This window comes from Chroicocephalus ridibundus, chromosome 3 (assembly GCF_963924245.1).
Source record: "Chroicocephalus ridibundus chromosome 3, bChrRid1.1, whole genome shotgun sequence".
Taxonomy (NCBI): Eukaryota; Metazoa; Chordata; class Aves; order Charadriiformes; family Laridae; genus Chroicocephalus; species Chroicocephalus ridibundus.
The window spans coordinates 9,657,808-9,679,081 of record NC_086286.1 but is presented as its reverse complement, the minus strand read 5'-3'; the positions used below and the strand labels follow the sequence as shown (position 1 = coordinate 9,679,081).

At 42.2% G+C, this 21,274-nt stretch overlaps 1 protein-coding gene across 3 annotated transcripts in view; it reads left to right on the top strand.

Annotated features, from left to right (window-relative positions):
- SPTBN1 (spectrin beta, non-erythrocytic 1) overlaps positions 1-21,274 on the top strand; it is a 137,029-nt gene that overhangs the window by 47,238 nt on the left and 68,517 nt on the right. The window contains exon 1 of one of the 3 annotated variants that reach the window (XM_063327898.1): positions 11,175-11,687. The exons of the other annotated variants lie outside the window; for them this stretch is intronic. Coding sequence (XP_063183968.1) covers positions 11,579-11,687 — 109 coding nt within the window. The 5' untranslated portion in view covers positions 11,175-11,578. Of the gene's footprint in view, positions 1-11,174; positions 11,688-21,274 lie in introns of those variants that run through there. 3 annotated transcript variants of the gene reach the window in all.

Genomic DNA, 21,274 nt, shown 5'->3' with positions numbered 1-21,274 from the left:
GCCAAAACTTTCCATTTCTTCAGGTAGCTAAATCAATATTAAAAAAATGCTCAGCTAAAGTTGCTTGCTTTTCTGCTCATTTGTATTTTGCCCTTTTGTCCTCTGGGTTCACCTGAGTGACCAGAAGGCCTGTGACTCAGCCGTCTGGCGTAAGAATTAAAGATAGTTTCAAAGTTTATGAAAGAACAGAGGCATATCTTAGCGAAGGGCAGATGGAGCTGCGCATTCCTTTTGCAGCTCCACCTGAGTGACTGCGCATAGGTCAGGACACTTGCTAGCGTTGCGTGTCCCAGCATTCATGGACCTTACAGGGGAATACACATGAGGAGACTGCATTTGTCATGCAGCTTTCCTTATTTGTCCCGATTGCGCAAAGAGAAACAAGGCTTCTAATTGATGCCAGTAACTTAAATTCTCCCAGAAACAAAGGACGAAATCGTTGAAATTAAATAGATAGAGAAAACTTGCAATGGGAAAGTGCTGGGTACCGTGTGGGGCTAGTTAGCACTTTTGGCCCTGATAATTGAGCCATTCCCCCCCATATCTCCACTGCAGAAAGTAAGCAGAACAACCTCCCAAAAAAGTGAAAAGATAGATCCCACTTGTAGGACTCTTCAGATACCACGCATCTGCTTGTCCCTGCTCTCTAGGATCTCTCCCTTAGCAAAGTTACTGCTGCATACACTAAAGAGAGAAGAAATCTGCATGGTCAGAATGAAGTTTCAGGTCTCAAGGCAATAAAAAAAGACAAAATACGATGATTTAGAGCTAAAGAGAACAAACCTCTTGTTTATTCTCGGCCTTGAAAGAACATACTGACAATAATTTCTTGCAGTACTTTTAATGAATATCCAGTCCCGAGCTATCTGGGACTTGAAACTCAGTGCACTAATTTTAATAACAGCAAATGGTTAAGGAAAGAGAACTCAGCAGTATATTGGTGCTCGTAAATCAAGTTTGAAGGGTACGTTGAAGGATTCACTCCACACTAAACAGAAACAAAAGCTTCACAGCAGTGAAACTGCAGATGCATCTTCTCAGCGCTGGTACGGCAGTGCTGGCTACTAGTCCATGTTTTTGTTCAGCAGCTAAAGGCCTAATGCAGACTTACACAGGTGAGTATGAAAGGGCCTATTTTGAAAAAAATCTTACTTTGCTCAGGTAAAAGCTGATGGAATTATTTCAACAAAAGCTTTTCCAAATGTTGACCTCACCCAATGCATTCCTGCTGGATTTCACTTCTGGGAACAATTTCTCAGCGGTCGTTTCTAAGATGCAGTACTTAAACAGAATCTGTAGGAAGCTGGTGTTAAAAACAGGAGTATCATTTTGCGTGTTCTGTGTCATGCGGGCATCAAGGGAGAACGTGTGGCAGTGGAGAAGCTGCTACACTTAATGCATGTCACCTGCGGTACTGGCTGTGGCTATTGATGAACACTGTGCTCCTACCAGAAAACAAGAAAATGCATAGCCCATCTGCCACTGCTGATTAACGTGTTCACTTTTATGGTCGCTAGTGGAGAACTGTTTTTAAAGCAAATAGCAAAAACCAGACAATAAATAATATTTTGCTCTTAGCACTTTTATTTTAAAGATCGTCAGTGGACTGACCCCAAAAGAAGTGTCACTCTATGTCTGTGGTACATAAAATGACTTTCAAGTAAACATGAATAACTTGGATTCAGTGATGTCCCATCAAAAAATGTAATTTGGTACAGAGGTCATTTGTATCCCATTGCTATAGTAACATGGTTTTTGGTACCAGTTATGCATAGTTTGTGGGTTTGCTCTCTCTCTCTCTCTCTCTCTTTAGAATCAAACAAGTAGTGTGCAAACTACAGGGAGGTGTAAGTCAGATTCTTTGTAGTCTGATTAGATACCAGATCCGTGGTCCAATGTAGCTTCCTGAGTACAGAGACAGGCTTCTGAGAAAAAGTACCGCTGAATGTAAGTGAGGAATTTTCTGGAATCATACATGCTTGTTTGCTTCACGGGTAGTATTTACGATAACTCAGTAATAGAGCGATGCATGAAAGTTATTTGCGTCCTGGTGAATAACTGCAATCCGGCACACGCTGCTCAGGCAGGACAAGTGGAGCTGGAAAAATAGGCTTTTTGCTTCTTTGGAGAGGGAGCAGGATGGGAGCAGTTGCTGGCAGCCCCACCCTGGAAAGTCTGACGGCTGCGGTCATTTTACATCTCTGATTAAATTCTTTCAAGACTAAGCAATATTGAGTTGGACCTGTCCATGGAAGAGCCCAGCATCTTGTCAGCAAATGAGCCTGTATTGATCAATCTTTAGATCTTTGAATTCCTGTGCGTTAAGCTCCTGGACTGGAATACAGGTAGTGTATCTGCTGCTTGTAATTTCTTATGGAGAACTCTAGACATATGCCAGCCCTTATCCACAAAGGGCGGACTGTGCTTAGACAGCAATTCAGTAATTTAACAACATAATGTAGGAGAGAATTCTGTCCTGTAGTTAAGCAGTGATTAAACATAAAAAGCCATCTGTACCTAGAGGAAGAAGATGGAAAACTAATATGTGTATGCTGACTCTGTGTGCGTGTGTGCATATGCGTATCTGCTTTTAGGATATTGCCAATGAAATACCCATGAGGGTAATCCTGAAAGCAGGGAAATCTCCTTTATCATACCTGAGTGTTAGACACGTTGGCACTGCACTAACTTTCATAGCGTGCTTACTTGCACTGATTTTAGGTGAGAACTACGCCTTAATTCCCAGACTGGCACAGCACAGCCCTCCCCTGTCTATTTTAGTTTTCATCATCCGTTCATCATCACGGCATCAGCAAAGAGTGGAAGCACCAGGGGAACGTGCTTTTGGCTGCCTGCAAAGCCAGATGAGTGAGACGCCGCGTTCTGCATCAGCTGAAGCAGGGAGAGGCCAGCCCAGCAGGGAGAGGTGGGGTAGGATTTGTGAAGGGGAGTAAAACACTCTGGCTGCACCAGCTGCTGAAAGAAAGGGAAAAAATACTTGCTGGGAGATACCCTCCATGTAGTCAGTGAGAGCTATGCCAGGTGCAACAGTACAGCTGAGTACATGCTGCAGCTGATGATTTAGGAGGAGACCTACCAGCCAGATTGTCAGCTGGTATTAACTGGCATTCTCTCTCAGTTTCTGTGAGACTACGCTGATTTACAGCTGGGAATCTGACCCATAGCGGCCCAGCATGGGAAACCTGAAGGCTGAACACACTATAATGTCCTTTGCTGTTGGAATCAATGTTTTGGGGATGTTTAATACACAGAAACCATGGGGTAACTAGCAATGACCCTTCATTGAAATGGTGAGATTGTTTTTAGATATTTTTCTGAGTCGTCTTAATGGAAAGGATTACTTGTTTACAGGAACTATGTGCTAATAATGGCAATAATTTCTTTAAAAAAATTATTTGATCAAGGATGAGGCTGGCTGTAGATGCATTTCAAAACCTATTTGTGAGCCTATAATTTAAAAGAAGTCTTTCCACAAAAAATGCGTATGCAGAAGAAAATGTTCTCATCTCATGTCTTTAGCACATCTAGGTAGCGATGTTTCTGTATTTATTTTATTTATTCAGCCAAATCCGCAATGTGCCTTGCATTTTTCCTTCTATTTATTGCTTGGATACTACATGAAAGCACTCCCTGAAGTATAAATGATGTCGAGCAGAGCGTACTGCAAAGCAAAATTCAATACAGGATTAAAAAATGTTTACTGATTTCTGTTAACCTTGGAGCTCTTCTAATGGGGAAAGATTAGTGATGAAATCATTCTTTCAGATCAGAGCTTTGATTCTTATCTTGAGGTAATATCCTGGAGAGATATAAACCCAGATTGCCTTGAGACAAATTGCCTTGATGGGGGAAGAGGCAAAAAGAACAGGAACACGGATGAGGGCCAGACAAGTAGAGAGGATGATGAAAATCCACTTCCAAGTTCCACTTTTTTAGTTTCTAGCATTCTCCGTCATAGTTTTGAACTCTTCTAGTGAGCAATGCATACAATACTATTCTTTTGCCAACCGCTTTGTATGTGTTTGTTGTACGATGATTTTTTTTAAGTTTTGCTTCCTTTAAATGTTATTGAGCCTTTAAGGTGGATGGGTGTCAAATGTAGACAGTATTTGTACATATAAGTGTGTAATATATTTTATTTATTCTGTACATTCTATAAAAACGAAATGTGGTTTGCTCTGGAATAATAAATTCATGAGTTTGAGACTGTTAGTACTTGTCAATTGACCACTAAGCTTTTCTGCAGAGATTTCTAGGCAATTCCTAGATGGGGAGATTTTGTGGGTCAGGCTTGATGAAAGGAGGTTTTTGGAAATAAACAAAGACCTGTCTCTCTTATGTTGTCTTTGAAAATGAGACCTTCAGCTCATGTTTCTGCATCTAGTATGTTGGGTTTTGTTTTTGTTTTTTGTTTTTTTTTTTTTTAAAAAAAACCCAACCTTCCAACAGATTTTTTTTTTCTAATACTTTTCTTGTCTTTTATTTTGAATGAACTACAGGATCAGCACAAGCCTGTACTGCCTCTGCTTTTCTAGAACTTTGTTGCTTAGGTATAAGAGGATCTAAAATTCTGTAGGGAGCCCAGTTAAGTTAACTTCAGAGCTTTCCAATTTAGGGGCTCAAGCTCCTCCAGTTATGGAACTGGCAAAACAGGTACTTTTTTATTCTTCTCCCCTAAACTGACCACATGTGAATGTGGCTGGTCACAACTGGGACGTGTTTGCGAACATTAATATAGTTTATATGCTTTTCTGTTCTGCCTATGTGAAGGAAGGGAAATAGTAGAAATAAATACTCTGGCTTACAGAGATTTGTGAAAGATCAGTGTGTTCTACTTGTTGTTTTCACCCAATTTCTATTTTGCTCAGGAGATTGAATTTTCATGCCTCAGTGATTGCGGTGTAGCAACAGTGCATCTTCTGTGTTCATGGTCAAACTGGAAAAAAAAGAAACGGTGCAAAAGGAAGAAAATGAAAACCGGGGTGGGAATCTCTCGCTCTCTTTCCTACGTATAACCATAGATGCAATTCAGATAGAGGAGGAGAGGAGAGAGGGAGAGGCAATGGAAATAATGCCAGCTTCTAAAAAAAAAAAAGCACATTAAAACCCATAAAAAATAATTTTCTGGATGAAAATTGAAAGTGTTTTCATGCCAGAATTTCACAGAAAGCTAGTATGTTAAGTGCGTACCTGTGCACCATGCTTGATTTTAATAGACTTTTTAAGGGTTATTCATCCAAGTCCGGGAGAAAACCAAGGACATTTCACGGGCCACAAACAAGGCCTGTGAATGTCGTTGTTAAGGGTTTTTCAGAGATGGCTTCCCTGCTTTGCTGAGTTCATGGAGAATGGGAAGCAGTGCAGTTTGGAAGAACCCATTTGGACTGGAATACAAACCACCACAAACCATGATTAGTTCCAAACACAAGTGGCTCATGTAGCTCTCTCCTGTGGGCTCTCCTGGCAAGTATTCCACTGTTGCAGTTAGCAAGGACGCGCTGTTACAAAAGTCATGTCAACTTTCCTGTTAATCTGGGACTTGTGTAAACTGAAACCTGAAACCCGAAACCAAGTGGAATTGACCCAGTTTCAGTAATAAATTGATATTCTGGCCTGATTTGTGAAAAGACTCCCAAAGGTTTTGTGCTGCTTTGGTCTCGGACGTCACAACCTACAGGTTTATCTTGAGTCCAAAGCTGGTTTGTTCCTGGGACTCGACGTGGAGCTCCTGAAAGGCCAGCCTGGACAGGGCAAAAGGAAAGCATGTGAACAGACCCTTGTGTAATAAAAATCCTTGTCTCTTGCCTTTTAGCCTGCCCCTTTCTCTTACATTTTGATTGCATTGGCTCTCCCAAGCCCATATGAGTCACAGAGAACATATCTGGAAGGGACTTGGAGGACCAAATGCCTTGGTGTTTGCTACTGACCTAAAATCCCCTTTAAACAGTAAAATTGAAATACTTTCCAAAATAGAAATGTTACTTAAGAGCAGATCTCTTGGTTTTGTTTGTATTTATTTCACCTTCTTCTGAGACAGTGTCTAAGTATTGCAGGAAATGGCTGGCTTATAAGATGAATGGTTCTGTTCCCGCTAATACCTGCAGAAGAGGTAATTAAGTTGGCATGCTAATTTCTGCTTAGTGTGTGGGCTGCTTTTCTCTCTGTTCCAGCATCTTAGATATAAACTAGAGGGAAAAGAGCTAACTTTTTCAGGATTAATGTTATGCAAATTGTCAAATATGATTAAAAACCCCTATTTTCTATTACACTGTAGAACAATCCACAGCAAAAAAACATCTTTCCTTACTCTGTTGCATATACAGGGAGAGACTGTGTTTTTACTGTGTAGATGGGGGGTATCAGCAGGGAGGTCAAGAAGGCAAACGTGATTACGAGTTTTCAGCTCCTAGCTGGCACACTGATGGGATGTGTAAGAACTTTACCCTCTTTCAGGAGAAGAGCAAATGTTATGTGATTTCTGTGGCATTTTAGATTAATAAATCATCCTTTTTATCTTGTGATTTTTTTTCTAGTTAGTCACCAACTAGAAAATTTACAAGAGCAAATAAGAGTAAAGAGGGAGAGACAAGGGTGATGATTAACTAGTTTCATAATTATTGTATGCTCTGGCGTGCATTCTGCTTCCCACTAGAAAGATCATGTTCTTTCATGGAGTTGTAAAATCGCATCTTTCTTTCAGAACACAAGAGTACAAGGCATGCGTTTGTTTTATGGTACCCAGGGAACATTTTGTGCATTGCTTTCTTGGTTTTTTTACATATGCATTAAGTTGAATGTATTTTGAGGGTGGGCATGATTTGGACATTGAGTCCACTGCACATACTGTCTTCATTGTCGACCCAGTAAAGCCAGCCAAGATGGGTTGGCTTTATTAGTGGCAGATAGTGTAGACTGATGGATGGATGAGGTTGTCAGGGAATTTCTAGCCATTCCAATTCTAGCGAGGCCGTGTGAGTAATACTAACCCTGCACACTTACCAGTTATCTTCTGCAAAAAAAAGTTATGAACTGGATCCTTGGCCAGGAATTTCTTAGAGGGTTTTTTTGTCTGTACTTTTTTTGAGGATTTTTTTTCTTAAAGTGATTTGTTTTGGTTGAGAAAAGTGATGGTTTTGTTCAATCTTAGAAACATTGATGGTTAGGAATTTGGATGGTGATTTTTGCTAGGTCTAACACTAGTTTCTTCCTTAGAAGAAACTTTGTGGTAGGAACCCATTCATTTCAGCAGCAGTTTTCAGAACTGAGTAAAGACAGATCCCAGGACAGATCATTTTCTGTTCTGGGGTAAACACCTGCCTCCAGATGTTATTTGCACATTCATAATGTTACTGTAATCAACCTCTTGTTCTCCTTGAGGCTTTGCAAAGTTCTGATCATGTCAACTAAGTCACACTTTGCATTATGGTTAAGTGGATAATCATTTGCGTTTTTATTTACTCTTAAGAAGTACACAAATAATGCAAGCCATCGTTACCAGTCAAGTACTATGGGAGACGAATGCAAGCAAAAATTATTTCACAGCTATGGGAGAAAAGTAAGAACAAAATTTAGAGGGGAAAAAAAACCCAACAAAACCTTTCCTCCCTGATATACTAAACTTAATACATGATTTGGCCCTTATTTTTCTCCAACACTATAATCAGTGGTGAATTATACCATAGAGAGTTTCAAGCTGTGTTGATTTGATAAGTTACACTTGGACCAGTGCAAAAAGTTACATATGGCCTTCAAAACATTAATTCCCCTCTATAACATATTATCTAATTAGTATTGTCAAGGGCTTAGTCAATTAGAGAAACAGGGAAAATGAGTAGAAACCAGGTATAAAAAAGGGCTTTGCATACGAGTGCCTTGTAATCAATTTGATGCGTTGCTACATAACGGCAGTAAACAGGTCTCGGGTTTACTAAATTGAGTCAAAGGCAAAAATAATATATTAGGACTGATGTGACTCAAATAAAACTGGGAACTGGCAGGACACCCGTTTTTAAGAAGCCTTCCTAGGTACAGTGTAGAGTTTCACAAATACAGACAGATGCCCATTTTGCTTTGCTCTTTCTACTGAATTACCACCAACCTGTGAAGCGGAGCCTTCAAAATGTATGCCGGGGCCCAGCAAAGCAGCAGTAATGCTTTGGCAGGTGAGCCAGCAGCACCTGGCGATCAGGGCCATCCCCAGGAGCTGATACCATCATTAACAGTCTGTCACATCTGTTGCCTGGGGAGCTGTTGTTCAGCCCAAATGCCAAACCTGGATGGCAGCTAAAATGGGGTCAGAATTTCACAGTGAGCGCTGCCGAGGTCTCCACAACGTGTTAAGGTCTTCTGTCTCTGTTTTTCAAACCTTGAACAAAATAAGGTCAAACACAGATTCTTTCCCTTTGGCTTTCCCCCATGTGCCATGTAGCCTGCACTGCTCCATACCTGCTGCAATTCCTTCTCTTTTTAAGGTAGCATTTAGTGCTATTGGGCAGGCCGGAATTGGGAGGGACAGAGCAGAGACACGAACAAAAAAACCCCTCAGACCCCGACTTTTGTTCAGTATTTCTTGGGGATCTAAGCTTACCAGATTCAGTCATCCCACAGGGGACAATCTGAAGGGTAATTCGTGTATGTGGCGTTGTTTTATGACTGGGTGGTGAAAGCCAGTCTGTCTTTTATATGGGTCAAACCCAAATGATTATTTTTAGTTTTTAATGTTTTGCTTTTGTAATATTTTACTTTTTAATATTTTTTAATAATGGCCACGCGCATTAGTGTGTCGGCAGCCAAAGGTGTTGGGAAAGCTTTCAGCTGGGGAAAAGTTCCTGGCTCCTGATTTATGGCCTTCATGGTCTTAAAAATGCTCCAGCTCTCCTGTCAGACACTCGGACTTTAGTTTTACCGTCTCAGTTCGCATAGCAACACCTGTTTGCTCAAGGTGGGACAGTAATGAGCTGATATGCCTGCCGGCTGCCTGCCTGCTCTCCAGGGGAAGGGTTTTGTTTAATTATAACATAGGTCAGGCATCGCAGGCAAAAGCTGCCGTTGGCAGAAAGCTGCCGGGAGAAATTTTGTGACGGAAATAAGCCTGTACTTGTGTGTTGGGTAAAACGCGCTCCTCGAGCTTTGGGGGAGTTTGCATTTCTATATTAACGGCTCAGTTTACCGAGCTCTGTTCCTGTAAATTTTGGAGCCTTTCCTGTAAATTTTTGTGTTGCCCTTCTTCCCTCCCACTCCAGCCAGGAAATCCTATGGCCACAATGGCAGCATGTGGGTCCCTGCATGCTGGAGGGACACCCGGCTGTACAAAGATTATTGGGGAAAGGTTTAGGAGGAAAGGGGGACTGGCCGTGCCACATCAACGCATTGTGTTGTCTGGAGAGCAGCATCCTGCCTGCTGCAGCAGCAAGTGCAGGTGCTTCCTCAGATCCCCCCCTTTCGCCTTGCAAACACGCTTCTAAGGCAGAAGTCTGCAGGACCTTGGCCCCTGCACAGCAGTGTTCTGGCTGCCCCTGTGGACAATCGCTCTCTTCCCCGACACTGTGACATCTAGCTTGAATCATCTTTAGTGGCACAAGCGTTAGGTAGTGCTGAAAAGATGAAGGCCAGCTTTCAAAAGCTCTACTTGAGGTCTGCTGTAGCACCAGAAGTCTTGTGTAAATACAGTTATATTGATGTAAAGGGGTTCACTGAAATACGCAAGTAAAAGCCCTACTGTATCAATATAATAAGCAACTCTGGACTAGAGCTATGTTGTTGTTTTAAGTAAAACAATATAGTTGAAAGCCATAAATCTCTTAAGTGTATTTCTGACCACAGGAGCAACGTGCCAGGCGTTTTCAACAGTCTGTATGTTTTTGGAAACCCCAGCTTCATTTGGGAAGTGTTGACTTCCATCACTTCTCCCTAAATTAGCAGTGTTCGTGGTTGGACTTCTTGCACGTGTGTTCACCGGTGTGTTGGTAATGGTGCGCTGAATTTCCACCTTATGCCTAGCAGGAGCTAGGGCTGTAGGAAGTCAGTGGGAGTGGGCTGAGCTTCTACCACAGAAATTGCCCTCAAATAAATTACTATATGACTAAAACCTTGTCATCAGTATCAAAACAAAGGCAACATTTTGAAATGTTTAATGAGGGGACAGAGTGGGAGGAGAAGAGAACGTGGTTTCCATTGGAAAGGAATTTGGAAATGCAAGAAAAGAAAAAAAAAAAAAAAGAAAACATTTGTGTGAACATTATCAGCAGTTTTAAAAATGAACAGGCAATTGCTGCATCCTGAGAATTTGAATGTGGAGTTGACCTTTTAATTTCACTTATGCATCAGGGCTAGGAGCTTGGGCCTCTGAGGGAAAACTGACATCCTCTGTCTGACTGACTTCTAGTACCTAGCCCCGCTGTTGTGCACATTTATATTTCAGCAGGGTGTCACGGTGCCAGTCAGAGGCGAGGCATCCTTATTTACGTTACAGCCCTCCCCCTCCAGCGCATAGCCCGGACAACCATTAATCTTGCAGTAATACCCAGCACTCTGATAACGCGGCAAGGAGCCACATACATAGGAAATGTCAAAATCCTCGATACTGACAAGTAGCGTAAAAGGAAGCGACAGGAATTGGCCGTTTAAAGAACCTTTTCACAAAGCTCTCATTTGTTCCCGGTGTGCTGGAGCGTACATCCTTCTGCGTCCTCCTCGCCTGTTGCTAAACACTGCATGAGCGCTTCTGTGCACGCGTGTTACTTTTTCGAGTGAACAGCCTTGCAGATAAATAAAGAAAAAGCGCCCTCCTTTTCATGTGATAGTGATCTGACACTTTTCCGTTACATGAGGCTCTTAACAAAAGATTGTAATTCCACCAGCTTTGCTCAGGAAGATACCACCTTCTGCTGTGGCCGCGGCAGCGTTGGGGGGGAGCAGAGGGCTGAGGAGCCCGCTGCCACCTTGCTGCTCGGGGTGAGCGGGCTGCACCCAGCGGAAGAACTTGCTGCAGCTTTACACGAGCCATCCCGCTCTTCCTTCCCCTGCTCCGCCGCCCCTTTGCCCTTGGTACAGCCTTCATTTCCTCCACCATGCTGTATGGTAATCAAGTGACATCAGCCCACACCCCGGCGGCTGCTGATTATATTACAAACCAGCAGAAAGGTCTGAGGTGTGCGAGGCTCCTGGAAGTGCTGGCAAGGACGGCAGCGCGTGGCTCCATGCTGCTTTTACTTTGGGCTGAATCGCAGCCTTGCTTTTGTTTGATTCAGTTTTGACGGAGTCGGGCAAGCATTTGAAACCGGATTCGAGCAGTTGAGAGTTGCCTGTGGTGGAGCAGGGGAGAAAAAAACCCAGCCCTCATGGTGCTTTAAGTTTGAATCTGTTACAGACAGCTTATCACCAATCCACACTCCTGGATTTTGAACCGAAACTGCTGTTTACTTAGGGCTCAGTGAGAGCATTTTCTCTAGGGACTGAAGTCAAACTACCGGGAAAGCTGGGATTTACTTGGATGTATGGTAGAAAAACCTGTGGTTCCTTTATGCTGCAGTTCATCGTACCCCTGTGTTACCTGTAAATGGAATTACAAAAATCAACCAGTATGCCCGGGCCGTTGTCCCCAGGATATGCAGCTCAGGTGCCGTATAACTATAACCAGTTAGAAGGAAGATTCAAGCAGTTACAAGGTAAGCCTGCGCTGGTTTTTTTTTTTTTTGTAGGTGTTGCTATGGTATGATCCCTGTAAACGCGTTAGTCTGGGCTTGTTTTCCTTGCATCAAGCTGTTAATGAGAGAGGCTAAAAGTGGTGCTATAGGAAAAAGCTTTGTGTTCTTTTAAGAGATACTGTGTGCCTTTTATCTCTCTGAAGGAGTCCTCAGTCTTACACAGCGTTAAGATGCGTGTCCAACCCTTGAGCCACTCAGCATTACACATGAGGACTAACCAAGACAAAGTCACTTCGAATAATAAAGGGGAGAGTGAGGAAGTAGTCTTTCTATTTATTCTATCCTTAAATAAAATACAGTCATAACTCTGGAAATTAAGCATAAAATCCTAGCTTTGTTTCGGAGCAGTTTGCAGCGTGAGAGCGCTTTCTAACTCCCTCTGTACTTCCTGTAAAGGTGGGTGGCTTAACTGCTTTAAATGCATAATTTCCAAAAGAATTAATTCGCTTATGTCATAGCAGATCTCTGAGAAAGCATTCACGCGCTTTAACATTCCCAATTTTCTTCATTTTGTATTACTCCGGTTTTAGACGGGGAGAATGTCCTTTGATGTCTTCCCATTAAATTCTCTATCTGTGTGAGAAAAACAGACGTTTCTTTTGGGGAATGGCTGTGTGCTCTCTTAAGGGTAGGCCTCTGACCTGTGCTGGAAACCCAGATTATTAGCAGTGCAGCGGAGGAGGATTGTGCCCAGCATCTTTCTGCCTCAGACGGGGTAAAACAAGCTCTGCTCTTTCTCTGTGTAAGGCATGTCCCAGGGATGAATGAAATATAACATTACAGTTTCAAAATAAAAAAGAATTCTTAACGAAAACCAAACCTCCTCCTCCTTCTCTACATCCACGTGACGCCATAAATAATCCCAAAGCAGCCTGAGTACAGTGAAGTTCAGCCCTTCTGTGCATGTTTCTTATTTTACTCTGGTCTGTGCCACAAGTGTGGTCCTGTGGTTGCTGTCAGAGAGGGAGGAAGAGCCTGGTTAGTGCAAAGAACGTTCCTATTTGTTGGCGTAAAGAGGGAGAAAAAAAAAATCTTTCATTCATAGTACTTTGTTTATCTTGTAAACTGACATGGACAGCATGTTAAACACTGGCAACATAGACATTCCTCAGGCAAGGCATGGAAAATCCAGGCTCCGAACTTGCACACCGGGGAATAAGTTAGAGGCTTTATCTTGGACATCTGTCAGATCTTAGACTGCGGTACTGGCTTTAAAAAGAACGAGGTGAGTTTGTGGCACTGGAAAAAAAACACGGGCTCACACCTCTTTCCTTGCTGGTTAAGTTAGCAGTCTAAAGAAGGCAGATTTTATCATTTTCAGGGTCACTGCTTCAGGAATCCATTATCTGTGTGTTTACATCACAGTGAAAGAGGAAAGCACAGAAAGTGAGTTTTCTCTTCAGTGGAATGCACTCTGTTGACTTAAAAAAAATAATTGCAATGCTCTTCCTAAATGTACTGCAGTTTCCTCTAACAAAAGAGGTAAAATGCAGTGAATTCTTCTGCAGGGGTAAGGAGGGACTTCGCAGTAAACCATCCCATAGCTGTTTACTTGCATTGCAGAGAAGGTAGACAGGCTTGAAAAATAGTGCTGCCGATGATCTTGTTCAGGGTGGACCTTCAGTACAGGAAATGTTTTAAATTACATACTAGATACTCCATGAAATGCTAAATAACCATACAAAATATTATATGCTGTAAAGGGAGTGGCTTAACTCTGCTGACACAGAAGGTGTCTTTCCTTGGAGTAATGGCTCTTTGTATGAAGAATATCTAAAAAGTCGTTAATTTGTAGTTATAAAATTTCGAGGTGATTCTTGTCCTCTTGCTAGAAGGCTCTGATGAAAACCCTGGGTGTTCTGTGGCACTGGGAATTGCTCAGTGCATCCAGACACAGACCCAGCAAGGATGAGTTTACTATAATATTTTGTTTCGACTAAATATTGTTTTAATATTGTTTGACTAAAATAACAGAGCAGGTACTCAGGCCTTGGACAAAGGAAAAGTGTGAATCAGCAATGGGTACAGGACAACTCTCTGATCTGCTCTTTCCTAAGATAGACAACACACTAAATTTGGGCACTGGTAGCTTCACATGAGAAGAAAAGAGGAACCAACCTAATTCTGCCCCAAATTGCTGGGGTCAAAGCAAGTTCACATCATAAGTGATACCTAGGCACTCCTGCATTTCATCTCTTTTACATGCCTTGAAGTGGTGATTGTAAGGAAACTCTGTTGTTCAACTTGACGATGATTGTGGAGCATTTAAAGCAGATTTTCCAGCCCTGTCCCACTAGGGTGTGAAGCCTGTGCAAGTCGTGGGACTACAGTAAAGGGACCAGACTGGCTCCTCCTGCACCTGGGAAGGGTCACCTTGCATGAAATCCCAGCTCTCGTTTGCCTTGATGGGCCAGAGTGAAGCAGGACATGGTAGAAGACACTGCTACAAGTGAATCAAGGCTGTCTTTTTGTCAAAAGAAACCCTCAATTCTTGTGCATGATAATCAAGACGTTTAGCATACCTCAGTCCTTGCGCTTGCTCGTGAGAATGTCAGCGCAGGTTTTAGGAGAAAAATGCTTCAGCAAATTCTGTTTCCTTTATTAAGTTTGAGTAAGTTCTTATTAAGGTTCGTTCACCCAGTCCTGAAACGGTAAGTGAGAGATAGTATCAGTGGTTGCTGTCATCTTAAACCTAGGTGTGGAGTTTTGGTTCTCATGGCCATTTGTCAAGTAGAAAGGGATCGTGTTGCAGAGCTGGAGTAGCTATCTGCAAGTAAAGGCAGGACCCCAAAACTTGTTTGTGGAAAACGCATTGCCATGTAGCTTGTGCAGGGTACGTCAGTGGAGAAAATTCGTCCTGCTCGGTTGAGGAATTAAATGAAAAGCAAACCAGATATGTCATCCGTGCTGCATTAACGTGGCAGGATCCTGTGGATTGGCTCGGTGCGGTTGTAGGAGTTGGCAGGAAGAGGTTAATGCAAGTCAGGAATTCAGAAGGAGATCCCTGCGGCTGTATCATGAAGGCCGTGAGTGTCAGTGCCACAGGGAAGCTGCCACCAGCCCAGAGAAGCAGCTATCATCACTGCGCCTGGGCTCCTTCCCGCCTGGTTAACAGGACAGCGTGGTATTTATTAACGTTTCTGGCATTTAGTAGCTTGGTGACTTTGTCGACTCCTGCAGTGTAATTGGAAAGTTGGGTCTCAGCTCTAAGGTGGTGCCCTAGGTGTGAAATTGCCAGTGGTAATTACAAATGTGAAATCCTGGGGGATGGGGACGAGCTAGATCTGTGCTCCTGATAAATCCCCAGAGGAAAGCCAGCTTTCAAAGGAGCACTGTGATGCCACCCTGCTGTGTGGTACATCTCGATTTTATTTTTTCAATGCTGCATGTCAGATTGGAAACTTCAGTTTTAGTGGGAACCTAATGTGTTTTGGTGACCAGGCTGCCTGGGTGGAAGTGCCTTTATTTTATTACTACTTTTGAGCCATGGTATGGTTTGAAAAACTGGACGCCTAATGTAGTGACCGCTGGAATAACCCTGTAGGAAAGGTAAGCTGTCTTTGCCATCAGAGGTTTTTAAGCCAGCTTTAGATCAATTCTGAACCCTGTTTCATGGGGATGAAAGACCAACTATGGCTACTCGATACTACCTGCACCGGAAAACAAAATGCAGTTGCATGACTGAATGAGTATCTTGGGTGTCTGGGGCAAAAACCTTGCTCTGAGAGCAGTGCCCTTTGGTAGGGGAGCTTCTTGGCTGTGTAATACTTGGATCTGCAATGACCTGAGTAGGGTTGGTCTGGGTTCCAGTTTGGCATGAAAAGATAGACGCAGAGTTTCTATTTTTAAGTAGTCAATGATAATCGGCTTTGATAATACAGGGATCCATATGCATAGATTGGTTCCCATCCAGGCTGCGGGAAAATGTTCCTGATTGTTTTTCTATTCTGAAGCAGGGCTTCCCCACAGCTTTTCCTGCAAGAAAATCTTATCCCCAAATCCCTGCCTATGCCCAAGGATAAGCAGGGAGCTCCCACTGCAAACTGACAAGTTTGTAGGAGTTGCTCAAGGACTGTCCTGCACTAGGGCAATGAGATCTTCTGCTGCACCCAGGATCCTCTGAAGTTAGTGGGCGCCCTTTGAAAAGCCAGTTTCAACAGCCATCTTCCTTGTTGTAAGATTTACCTTTTAAAGGATTTCAGTCTCTTGCGAGCAGCTACCTGCATAGCTACAGGCGGTGATTAGCGAACTGAAGGACATCCTACTTTGTCTACCAAATTGATCACTGGCATTTCTTGTCATGGTAATTCCTGTTAAAGGTGAAATGCTGCGGGGAGGCTGAATTTCATCCCAGATGAAATGTGTCTGGTTTACATGGATTTTTCTTTTTCATCCTGTCAGATCCGCTGAAGTTGCAAATACTTTGGTGGCAAATTTTGCTTGATTTTCTGCTGTCTGCAACTGTTCCAAGGCCTGCATGTGTCACAGCATACTTCAGTCTTCTGGTTTTGGGAAACAGATGAGCACAAGCTACGTGGTTGGGAGCCCTGTCAGATTTGCAGAGTTTTTAAGTGATCTGAAAATGCAGTGTTCTGAACGTGCATTTCTGTGATAGCTGGCCCTTATTCTTTCCAGTGTAAAGATTCTTGTAAACATACCTGAATCCTAGACACAGTTTTAGGGCTGTTTTAGCCATCTGAAACAAAGATGGTAGCTGAATATTGGCGAGAGTGTTGTCTTGTCTAGAAGTATTTCAAATGTGCAGGTTTGAAAGTGATCTTGCCACCTAATTGAGTATATAATTTAGGGATTTAACGTGGAGGAAATGACTGGGAAAGTGTTGGAACTACCATGTCCAGGTTCTTCATTAAAATGGACAGTTCTAGTAAATCACTTGCTAGGACTTGTATTTGCCTACACATAAACCAAACCGGTCGAATTTAAACTCTTTGCACATCCCCTTGTAGCACAGAACTGGTGCAGAGATTTCACAGTGACACAGGGCTACTTAGGGCTGCTGGATCATTTCTGCCCTTTACAGAAGGAAAAGCCCACAGCTACATTGTAGAAGCTGTGGAACGACACACAGACACCGTTATTTATTCCTAGTCCTAAATACTGCATCAGGGGACAGGGAACCTGTGTTTCATGCCCTTCCTTCGGACAGGAACTGATGAGGTGAGCACAGCCAGAAGTGAAAGCCATGTTTCGGTGACCACACATATTGTCTGTTAATTTTATTACACATAAACTACCTAACTTGGTCTCCACACTTCTAAATTTTTTGTGTAGATGATGTATAGCAAACCCATGGAAGAAGGTTTTGCAGAAGGTTCTCTATTAGTTTTGTCTGTGAAGGATAATCTTCAAAAACACCCAGGAGCTTAAAAAAAGCATTCAAACCCTTTGCTCCCATTCTCTCCCAATCCTGATATTACTAACCCCCCCACAAAACTAAATATGAGATTTTGAGGAAAACATAACAGAAAATTCTTGTGAAACGCTTTATTTCGGCATGAACAGTGAGAAATAAAGTCTAACATTATTTTGTAGTTTCGCTGTTTGAAGGGTTATTCAGGACCGTATGGCAATTCCATCGTTACTGCTAGATAAACTAGATTTTGAGAAACCCATAGCTACTGAAAACAACATTTTGTCTCAAATTCCTGCTTTCTCTTTGAAAAAGCTCTGAAATTTCTTTTGTGTCTTTAAAATTTCCAGAAATTTACCTTTTCTGGTTACGGGTTCTGATATTTGTGAAGATACTGTAAGCAAGTTCAAAGAGCACAGGGTAAGGTATTTCTGCTAATACGGTCAGTGTTGATAGAGTAGAAAAAGTAAACGTTTAAATTGGATTTGGCTACTCACTGAAATAACTGTGAAAATTCACAACTCCGAGCTGTTGCCTCAGGTTTTCTGTAGTCTTGTTCTCTTCAGTTTAGGTTATGTTTGTAATATTTGTTTTTTAGCTATGTACATAAGAAACTTCATTTTAAAACAGAAGACTCTCGGCTCTGGAGCATAATTTTGTTTAAAAAAAGGGCAATTCTGGTGTACTTTTTGTGTCTCTGAAATTGTGAAGTAAAGAAAGCTTGTAAGCAGATATTTTCACATGGGACAGTAAGGTATTTTGAATACCCTGGGGGTGATTTGTTGCCAGAGTTAGAACAGTAAAATGATTTGTGTGGTGTTCTTAACTGGTATAAATCCCTGTAGCTCTGCAAAACTGGAAATGCAGCCATTTGTGCTAGCACAGGAACTGGCTTTTTTGTGTTTCTGCATTGGATGGCTCAAATAAGCTAAATGTCACAGACTGTCCTTACGTTTTGTAGGCATGTTGTAACCACGTAGGAGTACATGCTCCTATTCCAAATATTTTTCCTATCCAAGAGCCCTATTCAAATTGATTGTGGGTTTTGCCATTAACTTCTGTGGAAAGTAGGGCAATAAAAAAAGACTACGGACAGAGATGAAAGTGGTGATAAAAAACCAGAACAATGGTAGGCTTTCATTCCTGAGTTTTTTATCAGATCTCTTTTGTGATTTCCTCCTTTTTCGTCTTTGTTTCTTTCTGTCTTTCTGTTGGGTGCATGCTTTGACTATTAAAGTGGATGAAATGCTACCTGAGCTAAGAAGAAACAGTGAAGAAAATCAAATTACAGATGTGCAACGTGATTCACCAAATCCCCGTTTCCTATCCCCTGTACTAAACTACTCTTCTGTGCTAGCCCATCACAGGACTTGGGGTTTGTGGGTGCAACGCGTCTGCTCAGAGTCTGAATTTCATGTAAGAATTCATTGAAAGAGTATTTGATTACTGACAGCTCTGATGGCTTTTTGTGCCTATTTAAGTTGAATTGTGAAGTATTAAGTATCAGCTACTAAGTAGCAGGGTATGACAATGATATAATTTTTCCTTATGTGAAAATGAATTATCTTAATTGAATAGACAGGTTTGTGAAAACTGTTCAGCCAAATATTAGGAATTAGTCTCTGTTAACTTTAAAAGCTGTGGTGAAGGAGATAGAATAAAATAAATAAGGTGGTTTAGGATCTGCTTTGCTCTTCACACGAGAGATCAAACCTGGAATTTCGTTTGGAAATTTATATCTGGGGCTGGCAGGTAACGCTCCTTTCCCCGGTGTCATCGTCCAAGTGAAGTGACGTAATGACTCCAAAGATGAAAATTGTTTAGTAAGTAATCAGGGAAACAACTTCTCTCCCAACTCAAAACTAGTCCTTTCAAAGTAAAGGTCATTCGTGGAGGGAGTGAGAAACTCATGGATTATTCTGCATTCCAGCAGAAATTCTGAAATTCAGTACAATAAGAATAAGGTGGTGGCCTGGCAAGCAGGAGCAGAGAATTACTTCTGTGCTCCATACCCGTTGGGAGCAGGGGTGCTTTGGGGAGGAGGGCCTTGCTCTTAACTCAGCTTTGAACACATAATTTCATTCACATACTGAACATAGTTAGCGCCCAAAGTAATTCTGGCCTTACTGTCCTTTGTGATAGCCTGCATGTAATTAAGGAGGGCGTGTGAGCCTAAAATTGCTTGCTGCTCCTAAAAACGCATACAGCTGAATCCTTGCATTTCTTTCAGAGGAGAAAAAACAAAGGGGATGGTGACCACTCATGCTTGTGACTTTTGATGTGGAGTCTTAAGGTCGTGATGGCAGGGAGAGCCCACGTTGACACAAAAGACCTTGTACACTTGCTGCTGGAACGGGGTATCCCGGGCTGAGAGCCTCTTTTGTTGAAAGAGAACTACTGTAGCCAAACTAATATTAACCAGTCTCGTAGCCGTGCTGAATGCCCCACTGTTTCACTCAGAAAGAAGCTTAAAGAGAAAGGCCCTTCAGTTTTTGAGGGGAATAGTACAGTTCAGCAGGCACGCAGGCAGTCACTGTGGCATAGTCTAGGGGCCATGCTCATGGCTTTTCAAAGGTCTTGTGAAAGAGCTGGCATTACCAGGCGGCCTTTTCATGAGATAGCTGGAAATGCTGATAATTCCATGTTCAGTCAAGTTTAGTTTGTTCATGAAAATATGAGCTGGAACTCTTGAAAACACAGGCCCAGTTACACATACACGACAAACTCACACTGGACGGGGTGGGGTCAGTTTTCTGTTTGTTGTGTGATCGGTAGAATGCACAATCCTGCACTGTTTTTAGTAAAACTGTATTAAGGTTGTTGGAGGAGGCAGGAGGTCATAAATACGTTTTCTCATTTGCCGCTATCAAGTACTTCCTATGTTAGCAAACAGGAAAAGTATCACCTCAAATGTCATTGCACAGGAATCATATTTGTTGTCCCTTGCAGAAACTGCAAATATATCTGCCGTGGATATTGCGAAAATGGCCAGGCATGTGTTTCTGAGGATTGTTTTTAGTTTGGGGGTTACTTTCTTTAAGTTTCCTTGTCTGTTTTAGTTCTGTCGGAACTGAGTTTTCAGGCAGAAGAGCTGGAGAATTGCATACCAAAGAGGCAGTGAAGAAAGTATGGTGGCAAGGTACAAAAATTAACCGTATTACCACAGCACTCTAAGCACAAGCAAGGAGTGGCCTTATGCCTGCAAAGATTAAACAAAACAACGTGTTGTTACAAGGAGATTTAAGAGTTTATCTGAACAAAATAAATGCTGGCTGCTCAGATTTTTCTTGGAAAAAAACCTCTAGGCTTTAATAAAGATATCTAAATTTAACTTAATGGCTTGGCAAACTCTTCAGAAAATCAGCCAATATCAGCAGAGCCCTCTTCTCAGATAATCTAAACCAAGGCAGCCCTGTTAAAGGCAATGAAATTGCACTGTGGTGCAGCGCTGAGGGACTCGCTTGTGGAATTTTGTCTCTCAAATTCAGGCCTGCTCCTGCATTCTTCTCAAGTAACAACTCCTCTTTGGTTTCAGCTTCTCCACACTGACGCTGTATGTTGGGTTCAGTCTTCCCCTTCCAGAAAACCCCAAAGTCCAGTTCTTTGTGTTCATTTTGTCCAGGCAGTGTTTCCAGTGTTTGAAAATATGATCTGATTATGATTTGGTTCCAGGAAAAATGAAAGTGAAAACATGACTGTCTCACCTATAGTCAACTAACTTTGGTTTGCTTTGGGTAATAATTAATTCTGCATCTAGTTTAGTGTCTTTCCATGGTTATTTCCAGGGAAACTAGACTTGCTCTGGTAGTGCAACGGCCATTTTTTTCAGGGTGTGTTCCTCTTTTCAGCTTTTCCGAATTGTCTGGCAATATAATGAAAGAGACTGCTCTGAAACTGCGGATGTGACTGTACTTTGATTGCAATTTAACATGAGTAACAGCCAATTATGGAATGGCAATTAAGTAAGGCTCTGAGTAAATAGGGGAGGTGTCTAGAAGCATCAGATGTTGGTTGCATTCTGAACTTCTGACCTTTCTGTTATTCTGATGCATGGGGAGTTCAATAATTTGGGTTAACCCTGCCTTTAAACGCTAAGTGCTTTGAGTGGTTTAACTAAAAATAATTCCTTGGCATGGCAGTGCCTGCACCCACAGCGCAGGTGGGTGCACCCGCTGTG